We start from the raw sequence: 12,884 nt of genomic DNA, 5'->3' as shown, positions 1-12,884 counted from the left end.
CAGGAGGAAAAAATCAGGTCATGAACGGAGCTCATGTCAGGCAACCCCCCCCCCTTTTCAAATTCAAACAATTTTTTTTGAGCGCACATGCGCATGGTTTATATTCCAGAGACAGATGGAGCCAGGCTTGCACTTGCTTTCTGCAGAGGGAGAAGCTACAAATGTTGCAAACAATCAATGTTACCTTTTTACCCATTTACACACACACACACACACGTAGAACCGGGCATTGCTAATTTGTTGCAAGGGAAGGTCATGGTAACATTAAAACCAAGCAGGAATGTAGAGAGGAAACAGTAATGGGCACGTTGTATCGCGATTGTTAATGTGCATGAGCTGGCTCTCCAGCTGTTTACCAGGCTGTCATGACGGGACCTCCCCTTTCACCCCAGAAGCGTTTAAGGTCGCAACCCATGCAGGGCACCACTGAGCATGTGCGAGGGGGCCGATACGAATCGGCCAATCCTCATGTTGAGCACCGGTGTGACAAAACATTCTGCACTGAATGCACTTCGCGCGAATGCGGACTGGCCAATTTGAATCCTGCCAATGCGGAGGGACTCCCAGGTATGATGGTATTGTGTGAAATAACGTGAATTCGAACCGCCCAGTGCAGAAGACCCCCAGTTCCACACTCATCTGATAAGGGCCAACCTCTGAAGGAGGTACATCAGTGTAAGAGGACATTATTTAAAAAGATTAAGAAATAAAGGATGACCTCTTGAGGATTTTCCCATTGTCTTACGATAACCTTTACAGCATATATGTCAGGAACTTTTACAATGGGAAATGATAGATGCTTCACCTTTTTAATCCCATGATCATTAACCTCCTGTAGATGACTGAGCAGAGTGTTTATTGCAGATGCTCATTCTCAGAAGACCTTTGTATCACAGGCTTTGTCTGAACTGGTCAGAACACTCCAAGGACAGCTCAGAGTGTCTTGATATTACAGCTGCCCCATCTTCCCCAGTTATCTCACTCTCCATTCCCATGGCAAAACAGCTGTCTGCATGGGCATCGTGTTTGGCTACTGGGTAAGTCTGCTGCCGCCATGTGCCACTCACTTCTGAGGTCAGAATGAGGCACATGCTAAATGCTTCATTCTGATCACAAGTTAAGTTATTATTATTATTATTATTAACCTTTATTTATAAAGTGCTGTAAATTTACACAGCACTGTACATACAATCTTTTTAATTGGACGGTTCCCTGCCCTCAAGCTTAACAATCTAAAAGTGCTTCATTTTGATCTCTGAATGATTAACATGGCAGACATGCCAGGCAGCCCAGTGGCCACCCATGCAGACAACCACCAGGACACAAAAAGTCCAGGGTCCAGATGTTTCTGGAAGATGTGGAGCAACAAGTAACTTTTAAAAATTTATTCTAACCATGTTATTCCTTTGTTTTGGTGGAAGATGTGCACGCTCTGCACACTTGCACACACCAGAACCAGGTTTTGGGCCATGCATGCATTGTCTCAACAGGATAATGCAAGAATGGAGAGGATGGGTCTTTTGGCCCATGTAGACAAGGCCCAGGTTCTTTTATCCTTCTCACTCCAACATCTAAATATCCTGTAGACTCTTTACAGCAAGGTTTCCTCCTCTATTATGAGAACAAAAAAAGTAAACAAAATGATAGAATTATAAGGCCTTACCTTTCCTCTTCCATTTTTTAATGCTTTTGGCATGAAACGATAAGGCATATGGCTACCAAAGAGACGTGGTGATGGGCGATTAAAATAATCTCTATTGCGAATGTTGTATTCCAGCCATGGAACTCTGTCTAACAGATCAGTGTCTTCAGTCCCATTTCGATGACCTTCATGATAAATCAGGCTCAAAATATTCTGGGTCCATATGGTGCCTGTGTAAATATGAAGAGCCTGATTTAATGCATTCCCAAACATCAAGCACCCTTTACAGTCGGCCCTTCTTATACACGGATTCAAGCATACACGGTTTAAAAATGTTTTTAAAAAGTAGACATTTCAAATATCAAACCTTGATTTTCCATTTTTTATAAGGGACACCATTTTGCTATTTCATTATATTTAATGGGACTTGAGCATTCACAGATTTTGTTATACATGGGGGATCATGGAACCAAACCCCAGTGTATAACAAGGCTCCGCCATACTTGCAAGGTCACATAAAGGAAAATATCACATCTTTTTCACAGGGAACATATTTAAATTGCAATGTTGAAGAGAAAATAAAGGAGGGACAAGAAGGGAAGCACAGGCAACTGTGGCTGAATCAGTTCAGCAGAACTTTAAATACAGGAGTTTCAGGGTTTGGAGTATTCCTTTTGAACAATATTGTTTGCATTATCATTCCATGGCCTCCAAACACAGTCAATTATCATGATTGTTCCATCTATTTATAAAGTAACATTTCTTTTGGCCATTTCTGCAAAGTAACTAAAAGAATTTCTTTTCAATTGTCTTTAAAAACAACAACTGAATGCCATAAAATACTTTACTCCATCCAAGACCCACAACACAGCCTGGGGCACAGTAAGTGCCAGCACTTCAACCAAGTAATATTCTTCCTCTGCCATCTAGGCAGAAAACAGATTCATTAATGAAACAGTAATTAAAATTGTCATTGCACTGCAAAGGGGTGTTGTTATCCCCTCATTATTTTTAATCACCATGGACTCATCTGTACTTTTGTTACTGGGAAAGGCTCAACACATCAGGGAGAAGATGCACCCCCATGACTCCTCCAGAAAAGAGAGGTCTGCAGCTGTTCCATCACCTATTATTGTGGCCTCTGTTCACCAAGAACTGCTACCTATGTGCCTGCCTATTACCTGCTCAGAAGGACCATCTACATACCTGTAAGAGCAGGCTCCAGGCTCCCTAGGAACTGTTTAGTCAACACTAACACCACCTGCTCCCTTACCTGAAAGGGGATATTAAGGGAGGCTTGGATGGTGGTGGGCCCACTACCAGCAGGGTCACCCTTTTTGGTATTGCCCCTCTGGAGAAGCTGCTTCAGTGGTGGAGAAAAGGACAGTTATTCTGTTGGTAGATAGGAGGATTTCTTCCCCTCTTTATTTTAGTAATTTCCGCTAAACTACCCTACCTACAATTAGAGAGTAATAAGGAATATTCAGAAATCATGGGAGAAGGAGCAGCCATTACAACATTAATAGGTAGCAGGAGATACAATGTGTAGAAACAGAGCTATCAACATAGGAGAGGGGGGAGCCACAGAATGGTGGTTGGCCCTAAATTGTCCCCCACCTCAAATAGTCTGGATAGCATTGGCAACAGTCCTGGGCTAAAACAGCTGGTGCCTTTTGCCAGGTTGGTAGATGGGAAAACATCTTTGTTCCAGGACTTAATCTTGGGTGAATATGACAACCTGGCTTGCGGTGTCAGATCTGGCTACAGTGATATCTGTCTTGGTTAAATTTCATTTGGACGAATGTCACACATTCTATGTGGTGTTGCCTTTGTAAATGGTTCAGAAACTCTAGTGGGCAGCCAAGCTATTGATTGGGGCTGAGTACAGGGATTATGTGACTCCCTCTGTTGAAATAGCTGCATTGGCTACTGGTCTGTTTCTGGGCAGAATTCAAAGTGCTTTTTAAAAAAACCTTTAAATACTACATGGCTTTTGGCCAGACTATGGGGCTTATCACATACATGTTAATTCAGCTTACCTCTATCTGGTTTAAAATTTAATTCAGGTGGTATCCTGATGTTATCAGATGGTTTTTACTACCAAATTTGCCACCTGAATACATCCCAGGTCTTTTCCTGCTTCCAGGGCTGCTCTGGCAGCCATTTTCTCAATTTGAAAACTCCCAGATCCGAAAACAGCCACAAGGACAGCTCTAGAAGCAGGGATGGACCCAGGCTGTATTCGGGTAGTAAAAACAGTCTGGTAACATCAGGATGCAGCCAAAATTAATTTTTAAACCAGATAAAAGTAAGCTGAATTAACAGGCATGCAATAAGCCCCTATGTGAAAAACCATATCTCCAGGTCATGCATTACGATATGCAGGGAAGGGCTTTCTTGCAGTCCTGCTATTTTCATAGACAGGTTTGGGGAGGACTCAGATAGAGCCTTCTCCAAGGCTGCTTTCAGGCTGTGAGACCCCCTTCCAAGGAAGGTCTGGTTGCCCCCCTCCTTTCCTCCTCTTTTTCAATTGGCAAATGAAGACATTCTTATTTAGGCAGGCCTTTTGACTTTTAATTATGGAGTTGCAATGCGTATGTAGTGGGCTGTGCTGTATTTTTTTAAATCTTTAATCCTTAAATGGAAGTGTATTGTAAATCTGTTTTAAGTATATTTAATGGTTTTTAATAATGATGATGATAATGATAATAGTAATACTGTTATTTAATTTTCTTTTAATTTTTGAAATCAATGGATTAGCTGATATTGTTTTTTAAATAATAGTAAGCAGCCTTGGATCCCAGTTTGGGAGAAAGGCAGAATACACGAGCAATCAATCAATCAATCAATCAATAAAAATGTTGCTTCAAAAGTTTGAGGGAGATTTGTTCACCACAATGGGCATCAGTTGAAGCTGTGCAGGGTGGCTTCTGCAAGGGAAATATAGATAACTGGGTATTTAACATTTCTCAGATGAAGCAAGAAATGAGAAGATGCTTCTTGCTAACATTTTGGGAAACAGTTCATAACAGAAAATTAAGGACTGATGTCTAAAGTCTTTACTGTGTAAATCTGAGAGTTTGAGATCCTTTTCTTTCTTGTGACTGATGAGTGAATTAGCAAAGAGGGAGCCAGAGAGGAACTTACTGATTTAAATCTTAGACAATGAGATTGCTAGTATCATTTTCCCTTTCAATTCATAACAACTGACATTTTCAAACAGAATGTTTGTATTTTTAATCTGGTGACTCTCAACTACAATTAGTTTACCAAGCTGCTTGGTAAGGTGAGGAAGACAACTTGCCCTCTTGACCCTTGCCCATCATGGCTGGCCGTCTGGGGGGGGGATGCATTGATGAGATTCCTCACGGATATCATCGGTGCATCCTTCAGGGAAGGACATGTTCCATCTTGTTTAAAGGAAGCGGCGGTTAGGCCGCTCCTGAAAAAACCTTCCCTGGACCCCCTGGATATGAGGAATTATAGGCCGGTGTCATTGCTGCCATTTTTGAGCAAGGTGATCGAGAGGGCGGTTGCCCTTCAGCTCCAAGCTGTCTTGGATGAAGCCGATTATCTAGACCCATTTCAAACTGGCTTTAGGACAGGCTTTGGGGTTGAGACTGCCATGGTTGCCTTGACCGACGATCTGCGTCTGAGCATTGACAGGGGGAGTGTGACCCTGTTGGTGCTCTTAGACCTCTCAGCGGCTTTTGATACTATAGATCACGGCATCCTCTTGGACCGCCTGAAGGGGTTAGGTATTGGGGGCACTGCTTTGCAGTGGTTCCGGTCCTTCCTCTCGGGCAGGTCTCAGAGGGTGCTACTCGGGGACTGTAGCTCCAGTAAGAGGTACCTCACTTGTGGGGTTCCTCAGGGGGCTATTTTGTCCCCGATGTTATTTAACATCTATATGAAGCCGCTGGGTGAGATAATACGGAGTTATGGTGCTGGGTGTTATCAGTACGCTGATGACACCCAAATCTATTCCTCCGTATCTCGTTCGTCGGCCTCGAATTCCGATGGCATCTCTTCTCTCAATGAATGTCTTCAGGCGGTAATGGGCTGGATGAGGAAAAACAGATTGAAACTGAATCCAGACAAGACGGAAGTGCTCATGGTAGCGGCCCCGAAACCAAGAATTGGGTTGCAACCTCCAGTCCTGGATGGGGTCACACTCTCCTCCAGCGACTGTGTTCGCAGTCTGGGGGTGCTCCTTGACTCGTCGCTCCTGATGACAAATCAGGTAAATGCGACGGTCAGGAGTGCCTGTTATCAGCTTCGGCTGATACGCCAGCTGCGCCCTTTTCTGGAAGTAAGGGATCTCGAGACAGTTGTGCACGCGCTGGTAACCTCACGCCTTGACTTCTGTAATGCACTCTACATGGGGCTACCCCTGTGCTTGACTCGGAAATTACAGCTGGTTCAAAACATGGCAGCCAGGCTTGTGTCAGGTACATCTAGGAGGGACCACATTACTCCAGTTTTGAGGTCCCTCCACTGGCTGCCTATCAGCTTCCGGGCCCAGTACAAGGTGTTGGTTATCACCTTTAAAGCCCTAAATGGCTTGGGTCCAAACTATCTTAGAGACCACCTCCTCCCGTACAATCCTCCCCGCGCTCTCCGGTCCTCTGGGAGGAACTTACTGCAGCCTCTAAAATCTAGGCTTGTGGCGACCTCCCGGAGGGCGTTCTCTGCTGTCGCCCCCAAACTCTGGAACGACCTGCCGGATGAGATCCATCAGATAACATCATTAGACAGCTTTAAAAAAGCGGTCAAGACGGATCTCTTCCGGCAGGCCTTTCCAGATTAACCATCCCGGCCCAGGTTCCCTGATTCCCTCATTCCTCCCGTGGCCCCATCTTAGTGATGGTTGAGGATCAACAGAGGGATATCAGGGTTTTTAGTTTTAACTGCTGGTTTTATGCTTGTATTGTGTTTTTAATATGTTATACTGTTTAATACTGTCTTAAGTGGGGGAGGGATAAAGTGTTTTTAATTGTCATATTTTATATTTTACTGTTGTTAACCGCCCGGATTGGTTTGCCAGAGGGCGGTATACAAATAAATATTATTATTATTATTATTTTAAACCTCAGACTTCTATGCTTCCTTTTGTAATTGCTTCATATATGTCTTTCTGTGGACCACCATACTATTTTTATGTTTCTTGAAGTTTGTTTGCAAGATTTCTGTTTGTTTTGTTCATAGCATTCTCCTCTATTCATAAGCAGTTTATATAGATGGAAAACCCACCAATAGCAGCACTATAATAATCCAATTAAGACACATATGCTCCAAACATATTTTTCCCATTAGCATTTTCTTTGTCATCTTCTCCCTTATAATATTCCTCTGTTCTGCACAACTCCCCCCCCCCAACCCTCAAAATGCTGGTCCATGAATTAATCCATTAAAATTCTCACTCTGTTCACCTTTTATATGAAGTTATTTAAAAACCATCTTTCCTGAGTAAAATATTTCCAGTCCTACCTGATTTTGGAAAAGTGACCAGAAATACATCACTGTCCCTGATTTCAAAATCCTCCAGTGAATCAATGTATTCTGGTGTAGCAAAATCGGAGGCAAAATAGGATCCTTTGTGTTTGAATAGCTTGTCTGATGGCTCCATTCCTACTGTTGCTGAGAAGACAATAAAAACATGACAATAGCTCTTCCAGCTAGTTGGGTAGGTTGATAAACAACAAGGTAATATAAGAAAAGTATTGTTAAAAAAAAACATAGCTGAAAATTCTTATCACAATTTTCATCATATAGCATCTCTTGAGAAAAGAGACTTAGGAAGTCATGGAAGAGGCTTACACTTTCTTTCCAACTCAGGGCTATATAATAACACTGAGGCGGGTTTCAGACCACCCGTTTGGGGCGGTCTGCACCCGCACCTTTCCCCAGTGTATTGAGGCCTCAGTGGCTAGACCGGCAGCCGCTGAGGCCCCGATCTGCCGCTTTCCAGGCTGCGGGGAAGCGGCAAAAGGCCACTTCCCCGCAGCCTGGAAAGGGGTGTCCTTGGGGCTTTAAGCCCCAAGGACACCCCGTGGCAGCGGGGAGGAGGAGAAAGGGGCCACCGTGTGAAGGCTGCGCCCAGTGGCGCAAACCAGGAAGGAGCTCAGAAACGGAGCTCCTTCCTGCTCTGCACTAAGGGCGCACTAAGCGCCCTGGTGCAGAGTGACGATGTCACGTCCGCACCGCCCCGTATAGAGGTGGCGCAGTTGTGACGTCATCATGGCAGCGGCTGTGTGGAACGGCTGCCGCCATTTTGTGCACGCAGAGCGCGCACTAGGGTTAGGGGGTGCGGAAGCACCGCCCCTTCCTAACCCTAGTACGTGCTCTGCCCGTACTATATGGCCCGTCTGTAACGGGCCCAAGATCTTGTTTCATCAGTCTGTTATCATTGATAATTATTATCAACTAGTATTCAGTCCAATCACGTTGGGTTTTTTATTTTAGTGGAAACTGTGATAATGTATACGAAAAATAATGTACCTGTAAGTACAGATAAATAGGCAGTATTAATAGCAATGTTCTTTCCAGTGGTGACCGCCCTCATAGCTTAAAAAACAGTTTAGAACTCCCTGATTCTAGCTCAAGGCTGGCTAGTAGCTGACAGGTCTGGGACCTTAAGTGGATATCTGACTTGGTTGGATCTTATTATATTTTGGACGTCAATTGTATAATTATCTTACTAAGCCAAATCTGTCAACAAATGTTCTGACATTTAATTAGCATTTTATTTCATTTTCAAAATTTCATTATAGCTTTTTTGTTGGATACACAAGTTGAAAACCTGATGGTTAGAATAGACTCATATTCAAAAATATCAAAGTGTTCTGAGGAGTGTTCTGTGTAGAAATATATGTGTTGTGTGAAGTCGAAGGTTTATGTGTTTATCTGTGGTGGAGAAGGTTTTCTGCACAGAAAGATTACTTTGATGGAGAAAAAAAATTATTTCCCCACAGCACTTCAAGATGTTTGAATACTGGGGCAATAATATGTAAAAGTCCCACAGTTACATTATGCATCTCTACAGGACTTTCTCACTGTCCAAAAAAAAAAGGGTTTGGGCCAGATAATGAACAATAGAGAATATTCCTTCCATTCCTCCTATAGCTGATGTAATAATAATAATAACAATAATAATAATAATAATAATAATAATAATAATAAGTATTTATATCCTGTTTTTCCCCATAACTGAGACTCAAAGCAGCTTACCATTCAAAAGAACAGTACAATTAAAATCATACAAAAATGTTCATTAATATAGAATTAAACTATTGCAATATTAAAACTGATCACTTGTTTTAAAAAATAGAATACAATTAAAAAAGATAAAAACACTCAAAAACAATACATGTTAGAACAGTATAACAGCTCAGGGCGTTCTTTAAAAATTTTCTGTTTTAAAAGCCTATTTAAATGAAAAAGTCTTAGCCTCCCAAAGGAAGGGCAACCCGGGTCAAGGTGGGGGGAGGCATTCTGGCTTGCCTAGGAAAGGAGTTCAAGAATTTAGGGGCATTCAATACATCTTGACCATTACCTGCGAATAGTGAAGGACCAGTATTCAGACCAACAATCTATGTATACATACGTTCACTGTCTGTAATTGTGCTGTAAAGTATGCCCACCCATAATTTCTCTTGCTCTCTTTCATTCATACCCTGTTCTACTTTGTACACTTGACACACTTTCTCTGGCATCAGAAAGGAAGCATAGGAGTTCATATGACATGAATTTTGATGCAACTGATGTAGTAAAGTGCCTCTCCTGAAAGCCACCTTCAGTCCCAGTTTTGCAAGAAAGGTAGAATAATAATTCTGAGACGGTTTCCACAAAACCTTGGCTTGTATTTTGCTTAATTTTTTGTTCAGTGAGCGAACACAAACAAGACATTTGAGCAGCACTTACCTCTGGAGTTTTCTTTTCTACAGTCAGCAAAGGACCTTTCTTCCTTGAAGTATATCAACTTAATTATCAGGACTGGTTTTGTGGGTCTCCAACAAGCCAGTTACTTAACAGTACATTCTTAGGGCATGTTAATTTCTTTATAGGACCAATATACTTAAATAGAAGGTTGATCCCTGGTTACTCATTGTATGAGCTGCTCCATCATTACATAAGCTGGTGTACACAAGCACTTTACTGCCAAAAGGGAACCTACGTAGTAAGGGGTGAGTGTAATTCAGGTCAAATCAAATGCTCAGTCAATAAATCATTCCATCAGGATATTCTAGCAGCCTTAAAAATTTACAAAGCCAAATTAACACCAAAATTACTTTACAGCATATTCACCTGGATTCCAGCCTTTAATAAGGAGATTGAGTGTTTGCAGACACATTTTTTTCAGGAGACTATTATCTGTACCTCCATGTGTCCACCATCTGATTCTCTATGCGGAAATGGAATTGAATGTTCTTGAGACTGAAGCCTGGTTGATGACATATAGGTTTTGGTTTAAGATATATTTCAGGCCTAATAGATCCAGTCTTTTATGGTTCCTACTATCTGACGTTTACTATGCCAGTTGGGCTAAATTTTATGAAAGTAAAGTAATTTCTGTGGGTTCAAATTTTGATTCTCTCCTTTTACTTACCGAAAAGGAGTGTCTTGAATTCTCTCCTTTTATTTACCGAAAAGGAGTGTCTGCCTTGCAGAGAGAGAACATCAACTGACATATCCAACTCCTCCCAGAGTGTGTTCTCCAGTGATGCTCAGTTTACCCCCCCCCCCTTTGCAGGGTAGTATTCTGGATTATTTTCAAACCCTTTCACTGCTGGTGTCGAGGAAGACCTTTTTGTTTGCAAGATTGAATGTACATCCCTCAAATGTAACCAGAGGCAGATATTTGTAGACCCCATTTTTGAATCGTGTATGTCACTGTGATCAAGCTCCAGATGTTCTCCATCATATTGTATTGCTTTGTCCATTGTATATAATTCCGGGGGGGAAATGGTTAAGATGGGTTATTGGAAATGAATATATGTTTGGATGGGTTATCAGTGGAATACTTATTGGAAGATGGGAACCCACATATTACCAGGTTAATGACCAACTTTCTGGTGGAGGCAACAAGATTATGGCTTAATTTTAATAACGATCCTGAAGTTTTATTGTAAATACATGTTGTTTTTCGATGCCTAATAAAGGTTGGTTGACTGTCTTACTGATCATTCCATCAAAAATTCAAATCAGGGCCTATACATATTGGGGGAAAGGGGCAGATAGAGGCCACCCCTTTCTCCTCCAGATCTGCTTTAAAAAGGAGTCATGAAATACAGCTTCTTTCTCTGCTGCTGCAGAGGTGCCATAAGCGCCTTGGATCATGCACCATGCCATTGTTGTGCATGCTGTGTAAACGACAGCGCACCAAGATGGCACTCATAGCCTGTGGTAGGTCTCGGGAGCTCATGGATGTTCTACTCTCCCGAGCCCTACTTTCGGTCTGTTCTGGGCCTCAGCCTTTACATTAATGAATCATTGGTCTTTATTACAGCACCCTGAACTCTTCTTTGAGAGGACACTGTTTCCTTTTTTTGAACACCTACCCACTCTGCAAGCTTCTGGTTCCCATGGGATCTAAGCTTTGCAGAGGTTTACAGACATTTTTTTGTATCATTTCATTTTTCAGGTCTAACCAAGGGAACTATTTCTGTAGCAAAGTACGCATTGTTTTCTTCTGTGCAATGTTCCAGTTTTTGTTTTGTTTTTTTAGCTTAAACCCAGTAATTTTGGATCAAACCCCATGCCACTCTCTGTAAACCAGTTTTTGTGAGCAAAGCAAATTCTTTTGGCTGCCAAAACAATTTTTTCATGAAAAAAAAGCAAAACCATGGTTTCCTGATAGTCACATGGGATTTTTTTTGGGGGGAGGGGGAACCTTGCTTCTTTTTGTCCAATGTTACACAAAAAAAAATCCTTTGTCATAATACTGCTTTATGCTCAGTTTTACTTCTTTGGAAGAAGCTGATTTCATTTTCTATTAAAGTAGACAATACCACTGACAGCTCTGTGCACCTTCACACAAACAATATATATTTCTATGCCCTGTTTCACAACTTTTCTAATAGGTCAGTTGGAACTTCTTTTTGCTCTCTACAAAAAAAAACCCTGCAGCACTGCACAAAAAAAATCCCTTGTCATGATACTGCTTTATGCTCACTTTCACTGCTCTTGAAAGAAGTTGCTTTCATGCTCTATTAACCATTGCTTTCAAACTAAACAGTACTACTGACACCTCTGTACACCTTCTTACCAAACAATGTATATTTCTATGCCCTGTTTCACAACTATTCTAACAGGTTGATTGAAGTTTATCAGAGAAATGTTCCAAGAACTATGAGAAGACATTATTTTGGTAGAAAGCCAAGATTTAGTTATAGTGTTACATTCCCTCTAATCACCTCATACTATTATTAACATGAAAGAACAGCAAGTTCAGAATTTATTCTTAGTGACGTGGAGGACATTCAATGACAGCAGCCATAAATATTCCCCCAGTTGCCTCATATGATGGTCTTATGACAACATTTCAAATCAACCTCATGCCCCATCACATAATTCTGTGGGATGGGGGAGTTCTCAGCAGTATTGCTCCTCTTAAAATTGTTTTATGTCAGGATGAACTGATGACATGAATTTTTTTTTTCAGTTTTAGGACTGTCACCAGTGCCACAACCTGTCTTTGCAGCATATTCATTTCTGAATTTTTAAAAATTGCATATCATTAACTTCAAATATATAAATTACCACTTGCTTCACAGTAGCATTATTTCTGGATGTTTACCATATTAGCTCATGTATATTTGCATTCACCTTCAACACTAGCACTGTCTCAAGTCAGGATGAGCAACTGCCAGGTGTCAGGGGACCCCACTGACCCTCTTAGTTTATTATCCTGTTTTGCCCCAAATATTCCCTAAACATTGAGAGGCGACCACCTTTTTACATATTCACCCTTCCTCGGGCCATTCTAGGCCCAGGAGACATTTCTTTTCCAGCCTTGGTATTTCATGCAGTGCAGAGATTACTCCTTTCTTTGATATGTTGTTATTTGCCATCATGTCAGTTTTGAATTATGATGACCCTATGAATCAGAGACCTCCAAGAGTTCCAACCATCAAGTGCCTTGCTCAGGGACTCAAGAACTAGGACTCATTCAGGTCTCTTTTTAAAACTTTTCTAAAGATTAGCTAAATTCTAAATTCTAGATTTGTGATTAATAATTGCA

At 41.6% G+C, this 12,884-nt stretch overlaps 1 protein-coding gene across 2 annotated transcripts in view; it reads right to left on the bottom strand.

The window, feature by feature from the left end:
• Positions 1–9,723, bottom strand: part of LOC121919093 (amine sulfotransferase-like) — a 63,217-nt gene extending 53,494 nt beyond the window's left edge. Inside the window, exons 1-3 of one of the 2 annotated variants that reach the window (XM_042445324.1) lie at positions 9,566–9,723; positions 7,133–7,282; positions 1,664–1,872 (exon numbers count right to left, since the gene is read on the bottom strand). In XM_042445324.1, the coding sequence (XP_042301258.1) occupies positions 1,664–1,872; positions 7,133–7,271 (348 nt within the window). In that variant the 5' untranslated portion in view covers positions 7,272–7,282; positions 9,566–9,723. The remainder of the gene's footprint in view (positions 1–1,663; positions 1,873–7,132; positions 7,283–9,565) is intronic. The other variant, XM_042445325.1, reaches the window with a different exon arrangement.
• Positions 9,724–12,884: the final 3,161 nt, after the last annotated feature.

This window comes from Sceloporus undulatus, chromosome 1 (genome assembly GCF_019175285.1).
Source record: "Sceloporus undulatus isolate JIND9_A2432 ecotype Alabama chromosome 1, SceUnd_v1.1, whole genome shotgun sequence".
Classification (NCBI taxonomy): domain Eukaryota; kingdom Metazoa; phylum Chordata; class Lepidosauria; order Squamata; family Phrynosomatidae; genus Sceloporus; species Sceloporus undulatus.
Note: the sequence above shows the minus strand (reverse complement) of the source record. Positions and strands in the feature narration are given on the sequence as shown.